General features: G+C 40.6%; 1 protein-coding gene across 1 annotated transcript; it reads left to right on the top strand.

The window, feature by feature from the left end:
* Positions 1-86: 86 nt before the first annotated feature.
* Positions 87-24,113, top strand: GPR137C (G protein-coupled receptor 137C). The gene is made up of 7 exons (XM_070749426.1): positions 87-773; positions 9,214-9,257; positions 11,741-11,969; positions 17,731-17,880; positions 19,162-19,287; positions 22,217-22,326; positions 23,152-24,113. Exons 1-7 carry the CDS (start codon positions 429-431, stop codon positions 23,321-23,323), a joined length of 1,176 nt encoding a protein of 391 aa, XP_070605527.1. The 5' UTR covers positions 87-428; the 3' UTR covers positions 23,324-24,113.
* Positions 24,114-24,733: the final 620 nt, after the last annotated feature.

Raw genomic sequence — 24,733 nt, 5'->3', positions numbered from 1 at the left:
AAGAGGGAGAGCGAAAGAGGGACGGAGCCTCCTCCGCTGAATGACTCGCAGGCGCAGCCAATAAAGTGGGCAGTGGGACGCCCGGCGGGCGGAGCCAAACGCCGACCAATAGGAAGCAGCGCGTGGCCCTGTGAGCGAACGCCTCAAATCCTCCTGGGCTCTCAGCTGATTGTTTCTCCGGGAGGCAAGAGTTGGTTCGGCAACAAAAAAAAAAAGCGGAGCCGGCGCTGCAGAGAGGCGGGCGGGCGGGCGGGCGAGCGGAGGACAAAGGGAGGGTTGGCGGGGCTCTTCTCCCCCCCGTCCGGCCGACTTGCACGGGCTCGTCCTCCCGGACGGCGTTCCCTCCTCCCCGCGGCCCTGAAATTGCACTTTAATTTAATTTTATTTTTAATTTTATTTTTTTTGCACCCTCCGCTCCGCCGGGAGCGATGGGACTCCCCGGCTCGGACCCTCCGGCTTCGCCCTTCCCCGCCCTGGAATTGGGGCTGAGCGTCCTGTACACGCTCCTCTACGCCGGCCTCTTCCTCTTCACTTACCTGCAGCTCTGGCTGCTCTTCTACTACCGGGAGAAGCGGCTGAGCTACCGCACCGTGTGCCTCTTCCTCTGCCTGCTGTGGGCAGCGCTGCGCACCGTCCTCTTCTCCTTCTACCTGCAGACGTCCAGCCGAGGCGGGGAGCTCCGGCTCCAGCCTTTCCCACACTGGTTGCTCTTCTGTTGCCCGGTCTGCCTGCTCTTCGCCACCAATTGCCTCCTCAACCTTTACTTCGCTGAGGTAAGTCCTAAGCGGGCGGCTCAGCTTTGGCCGGCTCGCTCTCTCTTTCTCTCCTTTTTTTTTTTGCCCGCCTCCCCCTTGAAACTATTTGCAACCGGGTGGCCGTAAACAAGAGTGGGGCACGCCTCCCCTCCTCCTCCTCCTGCGCGTTGCTTTTGCTCCGCTGGTGTTTACCACATTCTGGTGCATCTGCAAAAATTTTTAAAAAAATTACTTGTCCTCCCCTCCGCCTACTACTAACAAACAAGCTTCGGGAAATAAGCAGGCGAGCAAAATCTGATGCAAAAAAAAATGCCCACACATTACAGACTATCTAGAGCAGTGTTTCTCAACCTTGGGCGTTTGAAGATGGGTGGACTTCAACTCCCAGAATTCCCCAGCCAGCGTTGCTGGCTGGGGAATTCTGGGAGTTGAAGTCCACCCATCTTCAAACGCCCAGGGTTGAGAAACACTGATCTAGAGCCTTGCGGTGGGTAGCAAACGATGCCCTTAAAGTGCACCAAAAATATAATAATTATTATTTTTTAATTCCTCCTCGGTTCCGGATGCAGCGCAGGTTAATGCGGCGACTTCTTTGCAAAAAAAAAGAAGCATTAGATGGGTATTTCTTTAAGAGCGAAGCGACTGAGCAACAGCCTTAAGGTTGCTCAGCCGGGATGGGGACGGCTGACAGGCATTACGTCATTGCTTTGGGCTTTCTTCTCCACCTCCTATTGTTGCTGCCTTTCCTTAAAATACTATTTTTTTAAAAAAATAAAAAGACTTGGCTCTTTCTCTCCCAACCCCTCTCTTTCTCTTTTTTTCCCTTTTTTTTTCTTTTTTTGCTGCAGAAGACAGCATCTTGCAGCATGGTAATTTGGGCATATATTTTCCCCCCCTAATCTGACTGGGTCCCATCTGAAATGTTGATAGATTTTTGTGTGGCTTGCTGGATTAATTTCCAAACCTCCCCACACACTCTTGCCGATCAGCTGTTTTAAAACCCTGATGTCATCTTGGCTTTTTAGCTTCCTGTGAATTCCTCATCTATTGAAACAAAGCCAGTGGCCAGTTCCTTACGGCTGCAGCAGGGTTTGGATAGCCTTTGAGGGTCCTGCATTGCAAACATATGCCTTAAACAACAAAGGATTTTTTTGACACTTGAGAAAGATAATAGTGTTATCCATAATGCAATCTACTCTCTTAGCTGCATCTTCCCTTATAAAAGGTGGTTAATTTCCCAAGCAAAGTACCTGGAATTACAGCTTGTTTGGTTTCAATTATGCATGCCTGGTGAGCAATCTAAGTAAACTTTTTCTACCAGTGGCATGTACCATCTTTATGTTCCTCCAGTTATTATGGGGAAAATTGTTACTTCTCGGACAAACCTGCAGATGCATCCTTTCCCTCGCACTGCAAAACTGTATTATCACTTAGGAGGCGGTCTCGACAATGACTTCATTCTCTAAGAAACTCAGGGGTGTTCACATGATGAGCACAAGAGAGCGGCTGTTCTTGCCATGAAAATGAAAATGTTTGTTTTGTGAGCAAGCCTTAACATTTTTGGGAGGACAGGGAGCTCAAACTGGCTGACATCTCACTTGTGGGTGGAATGGAGAAGGTTGTTGTTTTTAAACTGGGTATTTGAAGGCTTGGTGCTGTTTTGTACTAACAAACAAAACTGTGAACTCTGCAGTCAGTATTCAGCGAGTATGATAAACGGCAGAAGTCACAAAAAGGGAAAAGAGCCACCTACCCTAACTTTTATGGTGGTACCTGTGTGAAAGAAATGCAAGGAGGCAAATAGCTTCTGAAATTTGGAGCACCTTTATTGTATTGGCCCATTGCAATAACCCATTGCAATGAACAGACAAAATATTTTGAGTAGTGTAACCAGTTATAATATGGAGTCAGATCTCTGATGTTGGTTGATTGCTTAAAAAACCCGCAATAATGCAATACAGTTTGTTCCTCTTTCCTTCAAAGGAACCCATATCATTTTCTTTTAGAGAAAAAAAATGGAAACCTAAAGTTATTTGTTTCCTATTAAAAATAGGCGAACTTGGAAAAAAATCAAGTTTATCTAAGTTAGTTGATCTAACTAGAATCTAGAACAACCTTTGTGTATTGTACTAGCAAAGAACGATGGGATTTGTGATTCATCTGCTATGTAGGAAAAGAAATTGGAGCAGGCTGGGGAATGACTTCAACTACTAGGGACTGTATACAGCTTGTTAAGGTTTAAGAGTGTGAGCAGGTATTATGAAGAGAATGAGATTGTAACAACAATCCATAATAATGTTTGATAAATCCCAATGTAATATGAATCCCAAGAATGTTGGGTAGAATGGGAGCTGACTAAATCAGTGAAATAGAGGCTGAGCAATAATTTAGGATAAATGAATGACGTCACCTCCAGACAAGATAGGCAGCATCTAAGCTGAATCAGTAAACATTCTCAATATTGCCAGTGCTGAAGAAAATTCCAATTTGCAAGATCTTCTGTAATCCAGAACAGCCAGGACTAAGATCAAGTCCCCTAGCAAAATTTGTCATCATGGACTTTAAACCCATCTCCTTGAGCATATATTTTTGCCTATAAAAGTAAATTCACTCTTGAATTATTACTGATTGAAAATTGTAACCACAAATAAGTAAGGGGCGTACATAAGCGCACTGGAGTGCCTTCTGTCCCCTGTCCTATAATCTCTCCTATTTCTCGTATTTCTTCTCTACTATATCCTCTATAACCTTCATTGTGTATTATTGTGTATTGGACTAAATAAATAAATAATTCTAAAACGTATTAAGGGAAATACCTAATAGCACATAGCCAATAACTTTGCAATTTGCAGGATATGGAAGATTGAGTTGAGATTAGTCCACAGCCAACCTGGTTGGCCACAAATCAAATTCAACATAATCGAGGCAGCTTATTTCAGTGCCTTCTGACCCATTTACATTTGGCTCCCAATTCAAGCAATGCTGTCATTCCATCCCAATAATCTATACACAAAATGAACAACTTTGGTAAGTTTCTTTCATGCAAATAAAGTGTAGCTGGGAACTGTATGTAAAGATGCAGCAATTTAAAAATATTAATTTTACAGATTAGAGGTACCAAGATAAAAAACATGTCCAGTAGAAAAGACAGTGCCTTTGCTGAAGAATTAAATAAAAGGTACCACTTGAACTAAATAAACATATTTAAATAGATGGGAAGAAAAGGTGGTGCAGAAAGCTTTGCTGAGTTCGTGTGCACGGTAGGGCTTATTGGGAGGGCTTATATTGGGTGCATGTGTAAAAATCAAGCTAGGACTTACTTTCTGAGTAGGTCGTATTTCCGGGCAAACACAGTGGTCACATCTTGGGACCATCTGAAGTGGAGAGACTTCATTAGGTTAGAAATACAAGGTAGAACTTTATACGTGGAGGAGATTATCAAGTAGGGGCTGTTTTAATAGCTTTCTCTCATCCTGCAGAGGTTGGAATGAATTGAGCACTTCCCAAATGAGACTTGACATTTTTTGAACCTACAGTGGTCCTTGAATTTGCAATGTCAACCAGAGAATCAGCTTGTGTGCTCCTAGCAACTTTTCATGGAAAGTAGGACTTGCCAACAGGAAAACCAAGATAAGAAGGAAGCCTTCACATTGATACACTGAAGTTGGCCAGGTGCAGACTAACATTTGGGTTGCAGATGTACTTTCTCTGCCACTTTCTTGCCTCCTCTCAGCCCACACAGTTACAGATTGCTGCTCTGACAAAGAACCAGAGTGGAATTCTAATTCTTACATATGTTTAACTTGAAGTAACCTTAATGTAAACACAAGGGTTTGCAATTAGTGATGGGCGAACCCAACGGTGTTCAAGTTCGGCAAGTTCAGACGAACTTTACGCAAAATTCGGCCGAACCCGAACTGAACTCGAACTCCGAACGCTGCGTGACGTCAAAGCTCCGCCCCCGGAATCCCATTGTTTTTTTAATTTTATGAATGTTTAATTTTTATTTATTTTTATTTTTATGAAAAAGGGCGGCGCTGCAAGCAAAGGGTGGTCCGTGGCGTCCTTTTTTGTAAAAATAACAATGTTTATTTTTACGTGAAAACCTCCCTTTGAAGGAGCTGGGGAATCCCTCCCACAAAGAGATTCCGGGGGCGGAGCTTTAACGTCACCAGCAGGTTGCTAAGGACGCCAAGGTGATCACTTCCTGGATTCCATGGAATCCAGGAAGTGATCACCTTGGCGTCCTTAGCAACCTGCCGGTGACGTCAAAGCTCCGAACGCCGAACGCGACCCTGAACTTTTCCCGAAGTTTCAAAAAAAATTGGGTTCATGTTCAGCATATCGAACACCGCAAAATTCGGTACGGACCCGAATTGTGCGACTTCGGTTCGCCCATCACTATTTGCAATATCTTCAGAACCTTTTTTTCTTAAAAAAAATAGATTTTTCTGTACAACAGGAAATTAAATACCATCCCTTAATAAAGTGTGGGGTAGTAGAAAGGGATTTCAAGTCTGTCAACGTGGGGTGTTTAGATGCAATATAAAATTGAAGCCCCACTGTTATCTGGGTGTGGTGGCTGTTATATTTTTTATCAAGTAAAGAGATTTGCTCCTGAACATTTGTCTGAAGTGGTGTAGTGTTTCCTGCCTGAGCAGGGGGGTTGACTAGAAGACCTCCAAGATCTCTTTCAACTTTGTTGTTCTAGATTCTTTATTTAACAAACTGTGGCTAATAGAGGAAAGGATATGTGATCACACCAGTAAGTAGATTCTGAGTTCCTTTTTCAGTAATTGAGAAGTTAAGGGAGATTTTGGGAAGTTCATAGTTTCCTCTTACAAGTATGCATATGTTTAAGTTATATATGTTTCCTCTTAAAAGTATAACTAGAAGACAACCAACAGCAAGACAGATGGAGCCAATTAAAGTGGCAACGAGTGCACCATTGAAAGATCTAAAATAACAGGTTTAGGGGCAGATCGTTATGGAGATAATCTATGTGATCACTAAGAGATGCTTTCAACGTGATGGCACATAATCATTTATATACATTTAATTTAATAACAAATAAATACAAATTTTCATTGTCTTCCTATCTGCTCCAAAAGATCGCTTTTACCACAATCTGGCTAAGGCTTTATGCACTCTTCAATTGAATAGATAACGGTTTCCAAATCTATGTGAATTTGTGCGTTCTGATTTTAAATCATTTTTCCCACCAAAGTACCTCAGCTAGGTTTTTTTTTTAATCAGAGTTGGAGGTCATCCTGTTTTCCATCTTTTGCCAGATCTTGGCCCAGCAGCTTTCCTAATATAGCTCCTGAGGCTAAAACCTAGAACCAGAGGTCAAAGTTGTGCCAAATCCCTTCTGCATTTTATAGAATAGAACCAAGCAATGTATTAAAACATGGAAGGATCACCATCTATTTTACAGTACAAAACTATAATATTTATCTTCTACCAAAGGACTGTTCAGGAAATAGTTCCAAAATATGGGAAGCGTTGCATCAACGATAGAATGTGGGTGGTTAAGAAAATGTGGCAGGTATGTCTCAAGTTACAACTGTAAGGCAGCCTAGCTACCGTGTTTTCCCGAAAATAAGACACTGTCTTATATTAATTTTTGCTACAAAAGTTGTGCTACGTCTTATTTTCGGGGGGGTGTCTTATATTTCTCAAATAAGACAAATTCACAGGCAGAAAAGCTGACACCCCCAAAGAAAGTGTACCGTATGGTACACTGATTACGGTACGGTGCCTGTCAGTTTGGCACCCACACACACAAGCGACGGCACTTATATGGTACAACAGTATACTCCCGCTATTGCAGCTTCCGGCCACCAGAGGAACTACAGTCTACGCACTGTAGTGGAGACTGTAATGGCGGTGAGACAGCAGCAGACTGTGTCTGCTGTACTGGACGGTACAAAGCGATGGAAGGGGCCAGCAGGGGATGCCACATTATTACGGTACCGCTATGAACAGCTTTGAATGGTACTGTATGTTTTTCTACCATACCGTATGTAAACTTGACTACGCCTTATTTTCAGGGGGTGCCTTATATTAGCAAATTCTGCAAAAACCTCTGACATGCCTTACTTTCGGGGTACATCTTATTTTCGGGGAAACAGGATATTACAGTTATAAGTCATAATGGTCATAAAATGGGTCAATCACATATCTGATCCACTTTTACGACCTTTCTTTGTGCTGCTTGTTAAGCAAACCCATTCTTCCCTATGGCATGGTGTTGCCTAAAACAGGAAACACTGGTTTTCAGCAAAAACTCAATAAAACACAGTCACATGACTGTAGGATGCTGCAAATGAACATAAATGCATTCATGTTGCTGAGTGCCTGAAGTGTGGTCATGTGACGGGGGGGGTTGGAGGGAAAATCTCTATTGGAACTTCAGATCCAGGTTGTAAATTCCCCTTTTCAGGTCTGTCATACCTAAGTAGCCAATCGTCACTCAAAAACTACCTGTATGAAAAAATATCAAAGCAGAAGTGGAATTCTCTCAAATTGCCTTGATTTTGAGACTCTCAACATGGAGAGTAATAGAATAAAAGTTACAATTCTATTTCAGTTACAATTTTCCATCCCAAATGTTCACACTGAAATCATGGCTTTCAACATGAGTGCCCACACCCATAATTCAATGCCTGGGGTGGGGGGCAAAAGCAGCTTCCCCCACCCCTGGAGGCCCTCTGGAGGCCGGAAACGAACTGTTTCCCAACTTCGGGTGGGCCCAGCAGCGTTGAGTTTCGCCCTCCCCAGATTTCAAATGCCTCCCTGGACCCGGAGGAGGGTAAAAACATCCTCCCCCATCCCCATGGAAGCTCTCTGGAAGCCAAAAATGCCCTGCCAGAGCCTCTGTGCGAGCCAAAAATCAGCTGGCTGGCACACACATGCATGTTGGAGCTGAGCTAGGGCAACGGCTTACGTGCCACCTGTGGCAACCGTGCCATAGGTTCGCCATCACTATCATAGGCTATTCATCATTGGATGTTTTTTAGAAGGGTCTCTAGACTCTTTATCTAAAATGGTATAAGTTCTCCTGCTTGAGCAGATGGCTATACTAGAAGATCTCCAAGGTCATTCTCTTTTTTTAAAAAAAAATCTTTATTTTCTACACAATAGAAAGAAAAAAAACAATTTAAACAAACAGAACATACAACGGGAAAAAAAGAAAAGAAAAAAACAAGATAGATAGACAAATGAGCATATAAACTTAACATATAAAACGTATTCAGTTTCAGTGGTATTCTATATATGCCCATAGATAGTTATTTGCTTATCTTCAGTTAATATTTTCTTTCGCTACATACATATATTTATTTGTTATATAGAAGACATAATTTGTCAACCATATTGTCGACTATCACTATCAAGCGACCTAATATTAGATATTTGTAGCTAGTGTGTGGAATTGTGTGTTTGTTTTCTTTAGTTCTGTATATTATGTTGTGTTCATTTTGGATAATTCTGAGGATGATACGGATTCTATTTATTAGATTTATATCCAGCTCATTCTATCGTAAAGGATTCTAAAGAATTCTAATATAAAAGGAGTGTTGTTGTTTTTTAAATTGTTTTTGGCTTCTGTTAATTGCAAGTATATGTCACAGTCAGTTGTGACATCTAGATTCGAAAGTAATTCACCAAATGGAATCCCACTTCACCATGGCTGGCTTGTAGATATGGCCTTAAACTTTAGGAACAAATAAAGAATCTTGTGTATATTCTTCATTTATTAGGCTGTGTTTTTATATTGGAGTTTATGACAGAGTAGACAGGGATAGAGCAGCACTATTACTCAAACCTATTCTTGTGTACTTAGAACTAACTCTACTTGATTCTGTGTAGGTCACTCAACTTGATACGATTGTACTGTTTACAGATAATGTATAAATTAAATGTATGTATGCATGCACACATGTCAATATTTTACATTGTACCTTATCTTAAACAATCTTTAAAACCTATCCTGATGATGGGTACTCTTGACTCTGCAGAGGTATTTTGGTTCTTCTGTACTATTATAATTTCTGGCTATTTGTTCTTAATATGCTTTTCATATTGTACTCTGCTGAGAATTAGACAGCCTTCTAAGCTAAATAAAATAAATGTTCCATTTATTTATGCATTTTGACATTTTTGAAAACCGCCATAGAAACATCATTTAGATATAGTACATGGATGTTCTGGATAGATAAATAAATGAGCCATAATGAGGTCAAACATTAGGGAGTTCTGAATTCCCACTAATAACTAATTGGCTGCAAACCATGGCATCTTTTCCACTCACCCTCCTTTTTATCCTTGCAATAGAAAAAAAATCTGTACAGTGTTTGTGCTTGCATATTATTAAAATGTTTATGGTCTGCTGTGACTCTTGAGCCTGTGCAATGTATAACTTTATTCTTAAATAAAGCATTTTCTTTTGTTAAAGGTTATTTTCAAAGTCAAGTGCGCAGCTGAGTTCAACAAATACAAGTAAGTCTCACCTTATTCTGTAGTTATTGTAGCCGATTAATCAATGTATTTTAAAGATGCCCTTAGTGAGTTGAAGAGCCCGTGTGCTGGAGCAGACACTGCATCACCATCTGTCTTTTTAATTTGCACCAAGCCAAATGTTGAAGGTTTGATGGTTCAAATTAATGCATAGCAATGTATAACTTTTCATAGAAACATAGAAGATTGACGGCAGAAAAAGACCTCATGGCCCATCTAGTCTGCCCTTATACTATTTCCTGTATTTTATCTTAGGATGGATATATGTTTATCCCAGGCATGTTTAAATTCAGTTACTGTGGATTTACCAACCACGTCTGCTGGAAGTTTGTTCCAAGTATCTACTACTCTTTCAGTAAAATAATATTTTCTCATGTTGCTTCTAATCTTTCCCCCAACTAACCTCAGATTGTGCCCCCTTGTTCTTGTGTTCACGTTCCTATTAAAAACACTTCTCTCCTGAACCTTATTTAACCCTTTAACATATTTAAATGTTTCGATCATGTCCCCCCTTTTTTTCTTCTGTCTTCCAGACTATACAGATTGAGTTCATTAAGTCTTTCCTGATACGTTTTATGCTTAAGACATTCCATCATGTCGTTTGGCGGACCCCAGGGGAAGAGCCTTCTCTGTGGTGGCCCCGGCCCTCTGGAATCAACTCCCCCCAGAGATTAGAACTGCCCCCACCCTCCTTGTTTTTCGTAAATTACTCAAGACCCATCTATACCGCCAGGCATGGGGGAGTTGAGACACCTTTCCCCCAGGCTTTTTTATATTTATGTTTGGATATGTATGTGTTGTTTGTTTTTTAAATATGATAGGGTTTTTATGTGCTTTAATATTAGATTAGTTTTTGCTAGAATATTGTTTTTATTGTTGTTGTGAGTCACCCCCGAGTCTTCGGAGAGGGGCAGCATACAAATCTAATAAATTGAATTGAATTGAATTGAATTGTAGCCTGGAACCTATTAATCCTAAATGATTTATAATATTCTACAATAGCTCAAAATTTGCTTGTATAAAATAGGATTTTTTTTAAAAAAAATCTGATTATATCACTTTGACAAAGAATATGGCTTTCAGAGCAAATACGCTGTGGCTTTACTTCTAATAGTAGGACTGGGCTATGGAGCAAGTTAAGCAGATGGTGTCCACCTGCAGATGGATGTGGTTACACATTGGGGAATGGGAAGAGATGTGTCTCACACCATATAAATGTATCTCGAACTGGTTTATTGTTTGTATAAAGACAGCATTATTCAGATACTAGCTGATACCCGTGCTTCACTACGAAACTATGTGATGGGGCTCGATAAATTGACACTTAAAGCTTGAAAATGAATGAGTAGTTAAAAAGGAGACTGAATTATTTCATTAGAGATGGTAAGCTAAGTTTCTGTTACAAATGAAGATATTATTTGCATAGCATAGACTTTAAATTCATCCCTCGGTTGAATTGTTCAGAATCTCCCTGTAAACAACATTCCTGGTTTTGCTGCCTGGCTGTCAGGTTAACTGACTTTGGAGCATGCCACACAGAACTGGCCATGGGAGAAACAGGCAGCTTCCCTTACTTGTGTTTTCCTAATCCCGTCTGTAAATCTTTTCCTGCATTTTTTGCCTCTTTCACCTTTAACTGGTGTTACAGTGGAAGGAACAGATTCATCTGAACCGAGGAGGAAAATAAGAGGGGGGGGGAATCTGTCTCTGCCTATCAGCATCCATCAGTATTTATCTGGCTAGCATCCTGTTAGTGTGAGAGAGAGTTGAGGGGTGGCGCAGCAGGTAGGGTGCTGTACTGCAGGCCACTGAAGTTGACTGTAGATCTGTAGGTCAGCGGTTCAAATCTCATCACCTGCTCACGGTTGACTCAGCCTTCCATCCTTCCGAGGAGGGTAAAATGAGGACCCAGATTATGGGGGCAATAGGCTGGCTCTGTTAAAAAGTGCTATTGCTAACATGTTGTATGCTGCCCTGAGTCTAAGGAGAAGGGCGGCATAAAAATCAAATAAAATAAACAGTATTGGCTGTGTGAGCAAAAAGGAGACAAGAATGAGTCTGGGCATCGCTTAGCTCAACTGTTCTGTAGTAGAGCTGCTCGCTGCCATGAAAGCAAAACTGAAACTCTGCTTGTATTTTGCATTTGGATCAGATTTCTTTTCAGGTGGGGTGGGGGAGTAGAACTCCTTAGCATCAGAACTTGTTAATAATAATAATATAAGAAATACTCATTCTCCGATGGTCATTTCAAAAAATGGTTTTTTAGTGAGCACCTAGAATCCAAGACAAATTTCAAGTTTGTAGGCTTTATAGTTTTGGAGATTTCCTGATTAATGCTTGAGTGGTTTTTGCTTTTAGACATATATAGATGATCATTAATCCAAAAGAAGAAAACAAAGATTAGGAGAATGGATAAGAAAGAAAGCTGTGCTGGACACCAACTCTCCTTTTTCTTTCTTTTCCAGGACTTTCTTGTACATGGGGTCTGTATTTATCAGCTTCCTCTTCATCTTTGTGAACCTGACATGTGCATTATTGGCACAAAATAATGTTCCAGAGGATCAGCTAAGGTGGACGATTTTTGCCCGGGCCTTGATCAATGACAGTCTCTTCATTCTTTCGGCCGTCTTGCTAGCTTTCTCTATGTGCAAACTTTCCAAAGTGTCTTCAGCCAATGTTTACCTCGAGTCCAAGGTAAGGAAGAAGGAAAGCATACTTCTGTATTACAACCTGTCAGGTTCTGAGTAAGAAGATGACCCGTATTTCAGACACAGAATAAAATTGTTTTCAGGGGAGATGTAGAAAAATGTTGTATACTATTTTTTGGATGGATTGGAGATGTGGGCCACTTTAAAAAAAAAAAAAATTAAAATCCTAGAAGCCTGAAAGATTAGTAACAGCTGGGTTAAAGTATAAAGTATGCTGCTTTCAATGGAAGATCAAATATCAAATTACTGTTTTTCCCTATTGCTTTTAAAAACCTCTGAGAAGAAATTCTGTGCTCGCTTTATGCCTCAGAGGCAGCTTTTGGTTTAATGATTAGGTAACAAAGTTCCTAGAAAGTGGGAAGGGATTAATATACTTTGAAGTTAATAGGCTCTTTTTTTAAAGTGGAAGAGTTTTTGAAGAATGATCATTCCTAATGCACAATTGGCTTAGGAGCAAAGCCAACTCAATGGAATAATAAAAGAAGTCTTAATGAAGGGCTGTGACTCTTTATGCATGTCGGTGCAAGGCTTTTATTAGAATTGGGGATAGGATAGGATAGGATACAAGTTGGAAGGGACCTTGGAGGTCCTCTAGTCCAACCCCCTGCTTAGGCAGGAAACCCTACACTACTTCAAACAGATGGTTATCCAACATCTTCTTAAAAGCTTCCAATGTTGGAGCAGCCACAACTTCTGGAGGCAAGCTGTTCCACTGATTAATTGTTCTAACTGTCAAGAAATTTCTCCTTAGTTCTAAGTTGCTTCTCTCTTTCTTGGATGAGAAGCAAAATGTCTTCAAAGAAAAAAAAACAAGAAAGCCCAGCTGCCTCCTGAAAAAGCACCTTTGAATTGTCAAAAATACATTTCACTGTAACATGCAGGCAAGCCACATAACCACTGCAGATTCTGCTTGTTTGGAAAATACAGTAACTGTTTCATTTGCATAAATACAAAGTGGCAAACAATGCTGATGCAGGTCTTTTTACAATCAGAAGCCATCAGCGAACTATGAATTAAGACTGCTAAGCAGGAAAGTGTTTTGAAAAGAAGTGTTGTCCTGCTTCTTAGCATCTTCATATTATGGATTAAGAGCCTGGTTCTTGGTCAGCCAAGGATTATTAATTAATTTATTTATTCAATTTTTATGCCGTCCTTCTCCTTAGACTCAGGGCGGCTTACAACAGGTTAGCAATAGCACTTTTTTAACATAGCAAGGCTATTGCCCCCACAATCCAGGTCCACGTTTTACCCACCTCGGAAGGATGGAAGGCTGAGTCAACCTTGAGCCGGTGATGAGATTTGAACCGCTGACCTTCAGATCTACAAGTCAGCTTCAGTGGCCTGCAGTACAGCACTCTACCTGCTGCGCCACCCCGGCTAGTGTTTGGAATTATTCAGTCTTCTGCTGAAGACTAATGAGCAATAGCAGTTTATTCTAGTGAAGAGGATCATTCCAGATTGGATCAGTGATAGCAGAATATTGGTCAGTATTACCAGCCCCTTATCAGAAAAGCAATTCCTGCAGCTGGAATCAAACTTGAAGTCAACTCGGGAGAGAGTCAATCTCTCTCAATGAAGTGCATTCTATTGAACAAGGTAGATAAATATTTTCTCCTGTGTCCCTGGCAAATAGTTTTGAAAAAGTAAGTGCCTCTCCTATTGACCTTAATGCCCAGAAATATTCATACTGAGATTAGCAGTTTTATCCATGTATAACATTGGTTCCCAACCTGGGGGTCGGGACCCCTTTGGAGGTCAAACAACCGTTTCACAGGGATCGCCTAAGACCATGGGAAAAGACAAATTTCCTATGATTTTAGAAACTAAAGCTTCTATTCTGGCACCTTGGAACATATTTTTACAATCCGACCAATCTGGTGTTTACCGTGGGGGTGTCCCTCTGACCTTCCTGCCAATCAGCTTAAAGCTCTGTTGGGAGAATTGGTGCTAGACTTCGTTCTGCCAGGCTCTCTGGTATGAGCCTCTCGAAAATTAAAGGGTAGAAATTTCAGACACACACGTTTGAAAATTCAAAATAATGTTCTTTATCACAAAATTCAAAATAAACTAAGCACTCTTTTTGTATTGCAAAGAGCACTCATCCCAAAACCACCTGGTAGTCTGTACAATTCCCTTAATTAGTCCTTAAGTACTTAGCTTGCAGCTGTGAAGAAACGTCACAGCCCTTCTTCTTCCACGAAGTGAAACACACACACACTTTGCTCTGCTTTGGTTTCAAAGTCGTGAAAAATCAACAAAGTCTGGAAATAGCAAGGCAGTCCTGAAGAACAACGATCAGATAATCTTCCACAACGGCCAAACCAACATGCTGCTATTTATATCAGCAGCTCTAATTACTGGAGCCCCACCCAAACACAGGTGGCCACTCTCATCTCCTGTAATATGCCCTCAATTGGTCTCTTCTACACATAACTCTGCGCCTGCGTGGGTCCAAGACTTCCGCACCCGAATCGACCGAAGATAATGCAGATTGACTTCCTGGGCTGTGTGCCAAGCCCCCCTCTTCCAAGTCACTCCCACCTTCTTCTTCGTCCGAGGAAACTGAACTACCTGACTCTGTCGGCAATAAAACATGTTGAAGTTTCCCCTGCATCCACCTCCATATTCCCTGGGGCAGGAGCTGGGCCAGAGCCAACCACAACAGACTTATGGTTGGGGATCACTACAACATGAACTGTACTAAGGGGTCGTGGCATTAGAAAGGTTGAAAACCACTGATGTAAAAGCTTTAAACAAGTTCTCCAGAAAACTGATAATTAAATCTTCAGAATGGAAATGACATGTTTCTGATATCGTGCATCAATTAACAATCCAGTTTTGCATTAGTGGAAAATTCTGGATGCTCATGAAAGTGACCGTACATAGATTTCGTTGCATTAGTCAAATTGAGATGTATCCAGTTCCAAGTCTAAACATCTTGGAAATACTTACAGCTGGCATGCTGGATATGGTTGTGAAAATGCATTCCTTGTCACCGTTGCCATCTGAAAATTATTATTATTTTATTATTATTTATTAGATTTATATGCCTCCCCTCTCTGAGAACTCCAGAAAGGTTAGGCAGAACTCCTAAATTTCAAGATGCTGTTGCAGATGAGATTTATTTATTTATTTATTTATTTATTTATTTATTTATTTATTTATTACTTAGATTTGTATGCCGCCCCTCTCCGAAGACTCGGGGCGGCTCACAACACGTGGAAACAAATCATAAATAATCTGACAATTTAAAATATTTAAATATTTAAGAAAGACCCCATATACTAACAGACATAGACACAAGCATACCATATATAAATTAAACATGCCCAGGGGGAGATGTTTCAATTCCCCCATGCCTGACGGCAAAGGTGGGTTTTAAGGAGTTTACGGAAGGCAGGAAGAGTAGGGGCAGTTCTAATCTCCGGGGGGAGTTGGTTCCAGAGGGCCGGTGCCGCCACAGAGAAGGCTCTTCCCCTGGGGCCCGCCAACCAACATTGCTTAGTTGACGGGACCCAGAGAAGGCCCACTCTGTGGGACCTAATCGGTCGCTGGGATTCGTGCGGCAGGAGGCGGTCTCGGAGATATTCTGGTCCAATGCCATGAAGGGCTTTAAAGGTCATGACCAACACATTTCCATCGAGAATATGCTAGCTAGTTTCTGGAGCTTCATATCAAATGCAATGAAAATGTAGCCAGTTTTACATTCTTTCTTTGGAGGAAAAGGAAGAATGGTAATTCATGTATTTACATTTTGCCACTTACCCTGTAAAGACATCGATTTTTCAATTCGCCTGTTCTAAGCACCCATTTCTACAGAAGAGAGTTGCTGCAATTTTTTCAGTGATGGTAGTCCACTATATTCTTTAATAAACAGAATGATTTTATAACCTTATCCTCACCTCATTGCAATGATTCCCATTTTGTAGTTAAGAAATGGGAACTAATGTCAAGGGAGAGGATGGTGGCTAAATAGGGCTGTGAACATGGTGCCTAGTAGTACAAGAAGAGCTAATATTTTGTTTTTAGTCATTATTTTCTCCCCTGAAATCTTCGTGGTGTTTTGATCAAAAACTTCTGTATCTGGTATTATGCTCCCATCTGTAAAATCATTTGCATGTTGCATAGCATCATAGCCATGTAATTTGCTTTCAGACTTGACTTCTAATTGTAAAAGAAGCATGTCACTGATGCAAAATCAGTGAAACGGTTGTTGAAAATATGGCATGTTTAGCAAGGATATATTAGACTGAGCAGGATATCGCTTCCTTCAAAGGCAAGACTGCTTACATTTTAAGTACTGCAAGAGGTGACAGGAAGAGCAAAATGTATAGGGGTTTCTGAATCAGTGTGACTCTTAGACTCCTCAAAAGCTTAATTGGAGAAGAGAAACCAAAACAAACAGAGAAAAAAAGTAGATGAGATAAACCAAAGACTGACACAGGAAAATAAGGAGCTGAAGAAAACTCTATAGTTGGAAATGGAAAAGGCCACTTCCTGAGATTCCAAAATATTGAAGAGGAAAAAAGGGGAAAGACCTTCCTGATAGAGTGACAGCATTGTTGGTAGATGCTATACAGATCAAAAACCTGGAAATATAGGCAGAAACATGTGGTACTCCTCCTATTCCTTGTTCCTTATTTAGGATAGCTATAATGGTTTCTTTTGTGTTGGATTACTCATCAATTGAGCTAGGTTTTCAGTGTCTGCCTTTGCATTTACTAACAAATACATGTTTGGGTCCTTAAATCTAATGAAGGAAGAAGTATAGTGGTACCTCTACTTATGAACTTAATTTGTTCCGTGACCAGGTTCTTAAGTAGAAAAGTTTGTAAGAAGAAGCAATTGTCCCCATGGGAATCAATGTAAAAGCAAATGATGCATACGACCACAGGGAGGGTGGAGGCCCTGTTTCCTCCCAGGAGATTCCTAGATAGGCCCCACGGAGGCTTCTCCCCACCTTTTCTGGCCTTGTTTCCTCCCAGGAGATTCCTAGAGAGGCCCCACGGAGGCTTCTCCCTGCCTTTTTGGGTTACAGTTTCGGAGGCTTGGGTTTGTAAGTGGAAAATGGTTCTTGAGAAGAGGCAAAAAAAATCTTGAACACCTGGTTCTTATCTAGAAAAGTTCGTAAGTAGAGGGGTTCTTAGATAGAGGTACCATTGTACCTCTATATCACATCTAGTGTCAGGTTCCAGGAAGTCATTGGAACAAAAGGTCGAACATCTGTACATGAAGTCTTTTAATTCTCCATCTCCGGGCACTCACCAACAATCATTTTGGCAGCAACAATCACCCGGTGCTCCCACCACCTATTTAAACTCTAGCATGCGACCCATCCTTTAACTCCACCTCCTCTTGACATCACTCAACTCAAACCATGATCGCATAGCTTCTCAACACCTAGATGCCTGCTAGCCAGCTGGGTGTTGCTAAGACCACCGACGGTCTGTGCTGGCATCTCCAGGCTTTGCAGAAAGGTCATCAGGTGACAAACATCGGGAGGTTCCTCCCTGCCCAAATGTCAGCAGCGTGAAGTTCCCTCCACCCAAATGGCAGCCCCAAAAGATGGGGCAGAGATCTACTTCCATGTAGCTGTATTGGGTCAGAATTATCATTTAGGTTTTACGTTACGTAATAGAGATACTCAAGGCTTTCTTTAGATAGTGTTTACTTAACAGAGTCTCTTAAAGATCTGTTTGTTAACTTGCTGTATTTAATACCTCTTTATGTATTTTTTTTTAAACTAGGGCACATCTCTCTGCCAAGCTCTCCTTGTGGGTTCTGTGGTCATCCTCTTACACTCTTCAAGAGCTTTTTATAATTTGGTGGCGGTAGTGATCACTTCAGACCACGCACCTAGTCCATTCAACTATGGCTGGGATAATCTTTCAGATAAGGTAATCAAGCTATTTACACTTCTGTAGAACACTGATTTTGCCCACCCGTTTCCTTCACTGTTGTGTCTCCAATGAATAGTAATTGGGAGGAGGCACCATGGTGGGAGGCAGTTGAGAAGAGCAGCAATGAGATCTATATATGTTGGAATGCAACTTGAGATGAGCTAATGAAGCTGCCTTATCTAGAACTGGCTAATTCATCCTAAAGGATTAGGCTGTCAGAGGCTACAGTATTTATTTATTTGTTTGTTTGCTTGCTTGTTTGTTGATTTGATTTTGATTTGATTTGATTTGATTTGATTTGATTTAATTTGATTTTGATTTGTATACCAACCCTCTCCGAGGACCCGGGACGGCTCACAAAAAACAGTATACACTACAATATAAATATCTAAGATCCAATTAATATAACTATTCTAAAAACTCTGGAACATTAAAATCATTCATTCACATTCAAAGAACAAGCTTACACTCGTTGGCCAGAGGCTAGGGTCTAGTGACCCCAAGCCTGTCGGCATAGATGAGTTTTCAGGTTCTGACGGAAGGCGAGGAGGGTGGGAGAAGTATGAATCTCTGGGGGGGAGTTGATTCCAGAGAGCTGGAGCCCCCACAGAGAAGGCTCTTCCCCTAGCAACATTGTCTAGTTGACGGGACCTGGAGAAAGCCAACCCCATGGGACCTAATCGGTCGCTGGGACTCATGTGGAATGTGAATGATTCGGGTCCAATGCCATGTGGATGTGATGTGGATATGTCAATCTGTCCATACATGTACATATGCATTCTTTCTTAGTTTCTCTTGATTCCAAGAGAAAGCTATCCTTTGTTATGGATTGTGAGGCTATTTGTAAAATGGAAGGAAGGGGCTCAATTGAAAGATTCTGTAATGAAAAAATAAATGGACCCAATTTAATCTTACATGTCTTGGGATTTAAGATTAAATCCAGTCCTTTCAACCACCTTGAAACTCAACAGAAAACTAAAATACTAGACTTGACTGTAAGTCATACTATTCTGTACAGAACACTGTTCAGAATATGGGAATTTATAAAGCTTGATACTTTCATTTGTTTTTTAATGTATTTTACACACTTGTGCGTGCACACACACACATGGATATGCAGTAGTTACAGTATATGCAGTTTTTGCTTTAAAAAATAGTGCGTGGTGGGAGGTAGGCTGTTGTTCCGATTTGCAATCTTTGAGTGCTGTTCCATAGAGAGCTTATGAAAACACTTTTGTTATTTTTCTCTGAATATGTGTCCATGTCCTGTTCCTACAGCTTCAAGGAAAAGAAGTTAATGGCGAGGAGTACGTAGTCTTTGGTGTGGTGCTTTTTCTCTGGGAGTTCGTGCCAACCATATTTGTGGTACTCTTCTTCCGAGCACAGAGATTGGCCCAAAATTTGGTATGGATTGGGATCAGCTGTTCCTTTTTTTCAATTATTTCTTCAAATTAAGCGAATGCTGAACAATGTGGAGGGGTTTAGAACACGATGAAAATGTTTCTTTGGGGACAAAAGAAGGACACTCCAAGTTGAAGCTTGAATAGAAGACCACTTTGTATCAAACTCTGTCCAAGGATATTGCTCCTTAGCCCTTGGCAGGGATGGGGACTGTGACATCTTTCTGGCTTCATAGGGTTCAGCTGCCACGTAGTTGGTATGTTATGCACAGCAGGGCTGTGATGTAATATTGGAAGAAAAAAATATCACATAGGGGACCTTGTCATTAAAAAAAAAAGAATTGGGGCTATTACATCCCACAAGGTGCTAAGAGAAAATGCATGAACCCTTTAGGATTACCTTTAATCTCACTTGTTATCTGTGAGATCTGAGTTCACGTAGGTCTATTAATAAAAAATACTTCGGTAAATAACACCCAAAACAATGTACCTGTGTCATGCCTTTTTTTAATCCAATTTTCCCTGCCTTTGTTGGAAATCTATATAAAGCCTTAAAGCAGTCTCAAGAGGGGTAGGTTGACTCAGAGGTTTTGATCTGACTCAACTTTTCAATCAGATGTAAACTTGGAGGGCTATCTATTTAAAAACAACAATAACACATACATTGTCAGCTACCACCAGATTCTGCTTTCATAAGACAGATCTGCGGAACAAGAATCATGCTGTGATCAAAAAGAGTTCTGTGATCTTCTGAAAAAAGACTGCTGATATTTGTGATGATTGGAAGGTTTACAAAATATTTGATAACAGACTTTGACCTTCTTGAGTCCAGGGTCAGACAGATAGTATACAAATAGAGAAAACACAATTCCATTATTACTTTTTCCAACGTAATCAGTGAATGGATATCATCCCAAAGTCTTTTAGAGCAGTGTTTCCCAACCTTGGCAACTTGAAGATACTGTATCTGGACTTCAACTCCCAGAATTCCCCAGCCAGCAAATGCTGGTTGTGGACTTCTGGGAGATGAAGTCCAGATATCTTCAAGTTGCCACGGTTCGGAAACATTGTTTTAGAGTATAATACTCCAATGTGATTGCAAAGGATTCTAGTGAAATGACAAAGGATTTGGAAACTATTCCTACATCTTCTCTTATTGTAATTCATGAGTTCACCATAAGCAAGATTGCTATGAATAGAAAAGTACCAAGGAGGAAGTGATGACTCTCAAGAAAGCACATTGCTCCCCAACCCAGATTTACCTGGATGATATAGCAAAATTATTGAAATAATGTCTTGGGGAAATAGGAGTAACTTAAGCAACTTAAACAAAAAACAATCCGGAGAAAATAATAAGCAGCATGCTAGCAAAAGAGCCTTATCCCAAATGAGAAGTATAACAATGAAGGTATCATGTTTACGATTCCTTTGCAGCTTCAGGACCCAAGTCGATTGCAATACTTTAGACTTACTAGCAAATTATATTCACCAGCAAATTCTACATAGCTGATTTGGTATAATACTTAAAGCCACTGAGTTAGAAAGTGGAGCTGGGAGTTCTAATTGTGCCTTAGGCATGGAGTCAGTTGGATGACTTGCATCAGTCTCTCTCTCTTTCTCTCTCAACCCTAGAAAGAAAGTATTATCAAACTATTACTGAAAAAAAAAAGTTGCCAAGAAAACTGCATGGATTTGTTTATGGAATTTTTAATTTGAAGACAGATTCACAAAAACAAATTCTGTAGGAGAAGGTCAAGTGAGAAAATGTGAGTTGTTCAGCCAAGGCAGTCGTTCTGAACACAAAAGTAAGTCTGCAGCAGAATAGCCAAAGCAGAAGCTTTCAAGCTGTTAGTGTAGAGCACCCCAAGGTCATTGTTTTGAATTAGTTCTGCAAAGAAGACCTGGGCCAAATCATTTTAAATTTTAAAGTCATGTGTGGGACTGATAAGCAAGAAAAATATTTGGTTGAGGTCATTGCTGTTAAGGAAGTACCACCAATTACTGTATCTCGAATTCACACTTTTTCCAACAGTCAGTAAACTGACTCAGTGCGTTCAATAAGGACAACATAAACCATAGTGTTTTGTATGTTGCTGATTCAGAAATTCCCTTCATAAATTAGGCTTTAATCTTATTATAGTCACAGTACTACAGCATTCCGAATTGTTCTGCGGGTTCACAGACTTTTCTCTCCTTGTTGTGCAAAAACATTTCTCAAAGTGTAGGCTGTGTGGGGAATTCGGAGAGCTGAGTTGCCGAGATTAAAAAATGCTGCTATTATATAACAGCGTTTGTTTAAAACTTTTGAGTGGCAAATTGGAAGGCATATCTCAAAAATGAACAGGATCAGGAAAAAGCAGTATGTTAAGATATGGTAAAACTTTAGCTGATTTGAATTTGCATTATTTTAGTGCATTTCATAGGATTGCTATTTATTTAATAACTTCCCACTTCTCTTACATTAAAATGTATAATTCCACTGTGGCTTTTGCAGGCTCCTGGGGGATGCAATCTGAAAAATGGATGGCAACTATTTTAGTTACTTGATCTGAAGACTGGAATTGAATTTTGTTTATTACTTAGCAAGTAGCATGTGCTGCTGCATTTTGCTTAATTGGCTTGCACAAGATTGTTTCATGTACTAGTAGTTGTTTTCAACAGTTTTCTTTCACTTTGCCTCCCCTCTCATTCTAAAGAGACTGTAACTACTACAAAGGAGCAGACAGCTCCTTCATTTATTGGACTGGCATAGTTTATTACAGAGGCTGCAAAAATTACATTTTAAAGAAATAACATGTTGTGTATCTGTCTGTCTTGATTTTGGAAAATGCAAAGAACTGGCATATTTTTCCTTCCATATCTCTAAGGCAAATATTTTCTTTTGTTCTTAACTTCCCTCCCCTGACCCCCAAATATCCCTCTTAACCTGAAAGGCACCTGCTGGAATGATCAACAGCCACAGTTACAGTTCACGGGCCTATTTCTTTGACAATCCAAGAAGATACGACAGTGATGATGACCTTCCAAGGCTTGCAGGAGGAAGGTAACTTGATTTCACTAAGAAGAGGGAAATATCGTTTAGAATAGAATAGAATTCTTTATTGGCCAAGTGTGATTGGACACACAAGGAATTTGTCTTGGTACACATGCTCTCAGTGTACATAAAAGAAAAAGAAAAATTTGTCAAGAATCATGAAGTACAACACTTAATGACTGCCATAGGGGTCAAATAACATGTTGTAAGCCGCCCTGAGTCTAAGGATGGATGGATGGATGGATGGATGGATGATAGGTAGATAAGTAGATAGGTAGATAGGTAGATAGATAGATTAGATTAGATTAGATAGATAGATAAATCTGCCCATTCACAAAGGAAAAGTCAGAAAGCTCTTACAATTTGCCTCGCCTTGTACGATGAGTTGTGGGTTTTTTTGTTTTTGCATACCTCTTTCATTGTTGGACAACATATTGAAGCTGCTGGATCCATCTTGCACTTCCTTAATTGGGAATCTAAAATGTCTGGCTTTCTTCAATGCACTTTCAGGAACAATAGCTTCTGGTGGATGGGTAGGTAGGTAGGTAGGTAGGCAGACAGACAGACGACAGCAATCTACACTTAGGTACCTTTGCTGAAAAAAGTATGTTTTTTAATTGTAGATCCCCCCTCCCCCACCTAATATTGACAGCTAGCCATAAATTGTAATGTTCAAAAACCTTCCCCAATAACCACACTGTTTGTGGGAATTTGGAGAAGTGAAGTCTACATTTGGAGAATGCTTAAGCTGGAGAAGGTTGTATAATGCTGATTTTTGATGTTTTCTAATACGATCTTTCCATGGCTTACTCTCCCAAATTTTGTATTTTTCAGCTTGGCTACTCCTCAGAATTCTGGGTGGTATGGCTCTCTGACAGGGAGTGACAGCTGCATCGTGATTCCACCTTTAGTTGCACCCCCAATGGATGCTGCTCCACTGTTCTTCAGCCATGAAAGCTTGGAATCCAGAAGTCATCACAGTTCACACCCAAAGCCACCAAACTAATCGTAGAGTAGCTTTGGGGGAAGGGTCCCTGTGAGGCGTGAAGAACCCTTATAGGACCAGTCTTTTCCTTACAATTGAAGGAAATCCTGAAATCCTAGGATTGAAAGGACATTGCCCTGAAAGTGTTGTATGAATCTCAGGCCTGGAGGAATTCCCGGTGATCTCCAGGTCCCCCCTAATGCATATAGTATTTTCAAATGATCTTCTAATATAGGAATGGGACAATATTGGCTCATAGCTCTGCACTTTGGACTGGAGAGACCAATTGTTGCTGTATGGTACTGGAAATAACAGAAGCCAAAGGAGAGCATGTTCTGAAAGCATTCTATTTTATTGGCCAACAGACCGTGACTGTTGTCCAGATGGATATTTGCACTTTTAATCAACCATTTCCAAGGGATAGTTCTCTTCCCTCCTAATCTTTCTTCTCCAGTGGCATGAAATGTTTGTTCCAGGCAACATTTCTAAATTGCACATCTCTGGCTGGGAAACTTGTTCTGTCTTCCTATGGTGACAAACAACTCTACATATTTAACAGTGGAAAACTCTTCAAAGTTGGGGTGGGACGAAGAATCTTTCTTGCTCTTAAATTCTTGGAGAACATTTTTACAAGTATGGCGCAAGCGCCAATCTCACAAGGCTATAACATAGCTTGTGGTTATGTTTTGCCATCAATCATTACTGAGATTGCTAGAGCAAATCCCATTGTTGCATGTGTTGTTATATACCCTGCAGCGTCCTTGTGTTGTTTTGGCCTATTTCTAGCATAAAGTAATAACTTCATTTTAAATAACGGTAATTTATTTTATACTGGAAAAGCAGATTCAGAATGGGTTTACAGATAGGGCGGACCTATGAGAATTGTGGGCTTGTTTGGGATGGTGCATAGCCAACTGGCACAGATGTCCTTCACTGCTTTGGCAACTGCTTTGATGTTCCACAATGGAATGAAAGCAAGGCTTATTTCTTTGCAACCACAGAGATGTAAATTGCTCCTGGATTGCTTAACCTCCACCCAAGAGCATCATTCTCTGTTACTGAGAAAACAACTGTTTGGAATGTGAAGCAAAGTCAGTTTTCCCCCCCTTCCACCTACCAAGGAAACAGTAGCACCGCAATGAGATCATCAAGAGATGAGGCAAGCAGTGGAAGATAAGGGCAACTGTAGCCATGGATGCATCTCCTGAAAGATTTGCAGTTAGATCCAGTCTAGTAGAAAGTGTTAATTATATCTGCCCCCACTCAGAAGTGTGCTATTCCTATTTATACTGCAGGCAGCAGAGGCTTCTAGATGTATTTTTTTGAAGATTTGCCGTTCTCAACTTGATGGCCTTGAGATGCATAGCATCAACTTCCAGTATCTTCTTGCTGCTTGGGAATTATGGGAGACATAGCCCCTAACCTGGAAGA

Source organism: Erythrolamprus reginae, chromosome 1 (assembly GCF_031021105.1).
Source record: "Erythrolamprus reginae isolate rEryReg1 chromosome 1, rEryReg1.hap1, whole genome shotgun sequence".
NCBI classification, from domain to species: domain Eukaryota; kingdom Metazoa; phylum Chordata; class Lepidosauria; order Squamata; family Dipsadidae; genus Erythrolamprus; species Erythrolamprus reginae.
The sequence above is the reverse complement of the archived record's forward strand: the minus strand, read 5'-3'. Positions and strand labels throughout refer to the sequence as shown.

Bases quoted from the DNA above. Each gene is read 5' to 3' on its own strand.
- GPR137C (XM_070749426.1), top strand. From the start codon at position 429: ATGGGACTCCCCGGCTCGGACCCTCCGGCTTCGCCCTTCCCCGCCCTG. The intron at 774-9,213 runs GTAAGTCCTAAG...CTTTTGTTAAAG, and splicing joins TCAACCTTTACTTCGCTGAG to GTTATTTTCAAAGTCAAGTG. The intron at 22,327-23,151 runs GTAACTTGATTT...TGTATTTTTCAG, and splicing joins CCAAGGCTTGCAGGAGGAAG to CTTGGCTACTCCTCAGAATT.